The sequence below is a fragment of the Trypanosoma equiperdum genome, assembly GCF_001457755.1.
Source record: "Trypanosoma equiperdum strain OVI genome assembly, contig: ctg_66, whole genome shotgun sequence".
NCBI classification, from domain to species: Eukaryota; Euglenozoa; class Kinetoplastea; order Trypanosomatida; family Trypanosomatidae; genus Trypanosoma; species Trypanosoma equiperdum.
In genome coordinates, this window is record NW_027124609.1 from 6,353 (window position 1) to 10,364 (window position 4,012).

General features: G+C 37.1%; 1 protein-coding gene across 1 annotated transcript; it reads right to left on the reverse strand.

Moving 5' to 3' along the window:
• Positions 1–1,849: 1,849 nt before the first annotated feature.
• TEOVI_000312300 (Trypanosomal VSG domain containing protein, putative) lies at positions 1,850–2,854 on the reverse strand (the record flags this gene model as incomplete). Its single annotated transcript, XM_067226087.1, has 1 exon — positions 1,850–2,854. The coding sequence occupies one exon, from the start codon at positions 2,852–2,854 to the stop codon at positions 1,850–1,852; it is 1,005 nt and encodes a 334-aa protein (XP_067082188.1).
• Between the last annotated feature and the right edge of the window lie 1,158 nt (positions 2,855–4,012).

Below are 4,012 nucleotides of genomic sequence, written 5' to 3' on the forward strand. Positions count from 1 at the left end.
ACACAATTTTTAATTACGACTGCAACCACAAAAACACTGGGCCTCTACGTTGTTTTTTTTGTTACATTTGCCTTTGCGTTCTCTTCAAAGGAGATTTCGCTCAAACACACTAAGTGTAATAGCAACGGTAATAGAATTTTAAAGATAATAAATCTAATTCCATAATATACCTTTTAAAGTTTGAGGGGTTATAAGAAAAACAAAGAAAATTTTATAAAAGATGTCACTTGTGACAAGAATATGTTTAGTTAAGAAGACATGTGTTTAAATATATAAGCAATGCCTTGATATTGTTTTTATGAAACTATTGAGTAGTATATGCACAGAGTTAGCAGTTTATCTTTGGGCGCATATATGGCACTTGCTTCGTGAAATAACTTCAGCGACACCTATGGTCACACATTACTTGTATTCCACTGTAGCTCGCATTCACATATTCTGTGTATTCATTTTTTTGACAATTATAGTAGCGAGTCGTATTTATTTTTGAAATTTACTACGAATATTACCATCCTCATTTGATAATTAGCATAAACATCCTGTTTTATTATCAGTCTCTCATTAACATGGTTTCATGAATTTACATTCCTGTGGTTTATACCTATCCCTACAATAACATGTATTTACCTTTGTGTCAAATGTGGAGAAAAATCACCTCCGGTATCATTTTCTGGCTTAGCGTATCGCCGGTCAGCCCATTCTTTCACTCCATATTTTTTCCTCTCTTTTTTCTCCAGTTAACAGTACTTTAAATAATGTAAACATCTCGTTGGGCCCGTACACTGCACTCTGCATCCACTAATTTCCCTTTCTTGTTGTGTGTGACTATCGTGCTACATATTTCATGTTGGATCAGACGCGTATTCCATCTACTTCTCTCTTTCTTTCTGAATTTTCTTTAACACTGTTATTCTCATACTCTCCATTCAACTCACTTACTTACTCTCATTGCACTCCTTCCATTATTTTAGGTTCTCCTATTTAAATCTTTTATTTACTCTTCACGACCCTTATTATAATATTAGTATATACACTCACAAAATTCTCCTATCATCATTATTATTTTTTCTACTATTATAATGTTAACTAATAATAATAAAATAAAATAACAAAAACAAACCAAAATTAGAATGACACTCATTTTTCATATTGTTTCACCTCTATTCTTTATACTAGTAGCTCGCTATCATACCAAATTTTCGTAATTTTAAGTTTCCAAATTATTAAAAACATATTAAAAGTTTCAATAAATAGTGTTAAAATAAAAAACAATTTAATAATTTAGTACATTCTCTGAAAAAATACTAAAATTATATAAAGTTGAACAAAAATACTTAAATTCTCAAAAATAATTAAAACAGAAGACCTACAAAAGCGGCAGCCATCAGCGCCAATTTCTTGTTGACGAGAAAACTTGAATATTTGAAAGCATGAGTTTCCCATTTACATCTAGTGTCTTTCTTGCAAGCATCCTATAATTTTCCTGTGCATTTCTCTTCCTTCTTGTTGTCTCCTGTTCCTGCCTCTGCTTGTGTATCTTGTTGTTCTGCTTCCTTTTTTGACTCTAATGATCATTTTTAGTTTTATCAGTGGCATTCTCGTTACATTTGCATGGGTCTGCGCAGTTATCTTTTGATTGGTGTTTGTTGCAGTGTTCTTTATTGGTGAGTTTAGCAGGAGTTTCGGTTGGCTTCTCTGTAACTTTTGGCGGGTTAGAAAGCTCGGTTGCCGCTACTTCGTAGGCGTGTCTACCCTGCTTGGTGTAGCTTTCTAGTGTTGCTGCGTCTTTTAGTGCTTCTTGATATGCGACTTGGCTTTTTCTCAGCTCCTTGAACGCCTCTTCTAGGGCTCAGAGCCATCCAAGTTCTTTGTTTGGTTGCGTGAACTGCGTCTTGTAGTTTACACATAATTCGCCGTCGCCGCCCGCGCATGTGTTAGCGGCCGTTCTGCCTAGAGTGAACCGTTCATTGGCTTGTGTGCTATGAGTTGACAGCTGGACGATTCTGGCTAATATTGCTGCTGCTGCCGCGTTTATTGTCGCCGCTGTTACGGCTTTGGGCTGTGGCATTTGCTTGCATTTGCCTAAAATTTCGGTCCACCCTTCCTCTGCGTTTGTTGCCTCGTCACGGCCGTTTTGTACCTGTTTTGCTGCGTTGTTGTAGCATTCGCTGTTTGCAGCTGCGGTTCCACCCGTGCAAATGCAAATCAATGCCTCCGCAATCGCTTTGCCTGCTTCTTCGTCGCCGGCCGTTCCACCACCGCAAATCTTGTTTCTGCCTGGGCCTGGCCCAGCGTCGTTTTTGAACCTCGTTTTGTCGAATGCCGTTTTTTCTGGACCGAATATGGCTTCTGCTAGCTTCTTCTTTGCGTTGCTAATGTGATCCGCTATTAGCTGCCTTTTCTTATTGTAGTTGTCGATTAGCGCTGTTGCTTGTTTCAGCTGCTTCCTTATAATGTTATTGGCTCTTAGCCTTTGTGGCGTGTCCGGAAGCCTGGTATGTATGTCTTCTGCTCCATCTGTGTCTTTGACAGCAGACGCGGCAACGGCTTGCCATTTCTTCAGCTTTTCGCCATCTTTGTCCGTGCCTGCTGTACTGTACTCTCCGGCCTTGTTGTTATACCAGCTGTCGGTTGCCGTAGACAAGTTTAGTCGCGACAGGTCAGAAATTATTTTGTTGCCTGTGAGTAGCTGTGTCGGCTTTTCTATGATTTCTCGTTGGTCATAGACATTTACCACGTTGCAGAGCGCGACGAAATCAAGAACATTTTCTAGGGCTGTGCTTTTTACTCCTTTGCTTGCTAGAATCAGCAGCACTGTCGTTAGAGCCACTTCCACAGCTGTTTTTTGACCCATATCTGTTGCCTGGATGAGAGAATGGGTAAAGAAAAGACATACACGTTCGTGGTTAGGCAAAGGTTACTGTGAGACAGCTACCGAGTTGCTGGTCCTTCACTGTAAAGTGTTTCTTTCTACTGCTGTGTTTGTACACTTTCCATCATGATTACATTACGAAAAGGATACGATCCTTCCTTGGAGTTTGTTTTTATCTGTCGGTTGTTAGTTTTGGGGCTATGGTAAAAACCTGTTGACAATTTATTGCTCGTATGCTACAGGTGTCTTCACTGAACATTTGGAGTTGACAGCACATAGAAAAACACAGTAATTACAATTCTTATTTCTGTATATACCCATTTCTGCGTTAAGTATGATTTCTTATTTAGACTTTGTGGAGGTTCCAAACATTTAATCATAAGGTTCGCAATTTCTGTCCTAAATCTCTCAGCCTATTCAGTTTCCTTTTCTATGTCCTCTTCCCTACACTTTAAGCTTGGTGATTTTGTCCATTGGAGAAGAGTCGCTCTTTTCTTTTTCTATATATTTTATTCATTTGTAATATGAATTTTCGTGATTTCTCCATTTGCGCTATTTTCTCCGCTTTATTCGAGTAGTCATTGATTTTTTCTATACTTAAAAATAAATAAATATGCAAGGTGAATGAAACAAGGTTTAAAAAGATATTCTCGCAGCTTAAGTCTCTCTTTAAATAGACATTTAGATGCACTTTTTCTAACAATATTATTTTTAATTTTTTTAAATCAGGCCATACGACCTGGTTTGTTGCACTATGTTATGGCATCACTCTAGGAATCAGCAAATTGACTTCTTTTATTTAATCAAATTCACTAATAACCTAGTTATAATGGCAAATAAGGCTTGACGCTCCTACAATATCTTCCGGTGCAACATCCAGTTTCATTGTGCTAATCTTTTGTCTTAAGTGTTACATTTTAGGCTCCCAAAATTCTACTCTAGCACTCTTATTATAATATTTATATATACACACTCACAAAATTCTCCTATCATCATTATTATTATTATACATACACTTACACCATATTTATATTATTTTCATTTGTGTTGTCATTATCATTACTATTAATATTATAACCACAACAGACAGGAAAAATAAAAATAAAATGAAATATATCGAATACTCTTATTTTTGGAAAA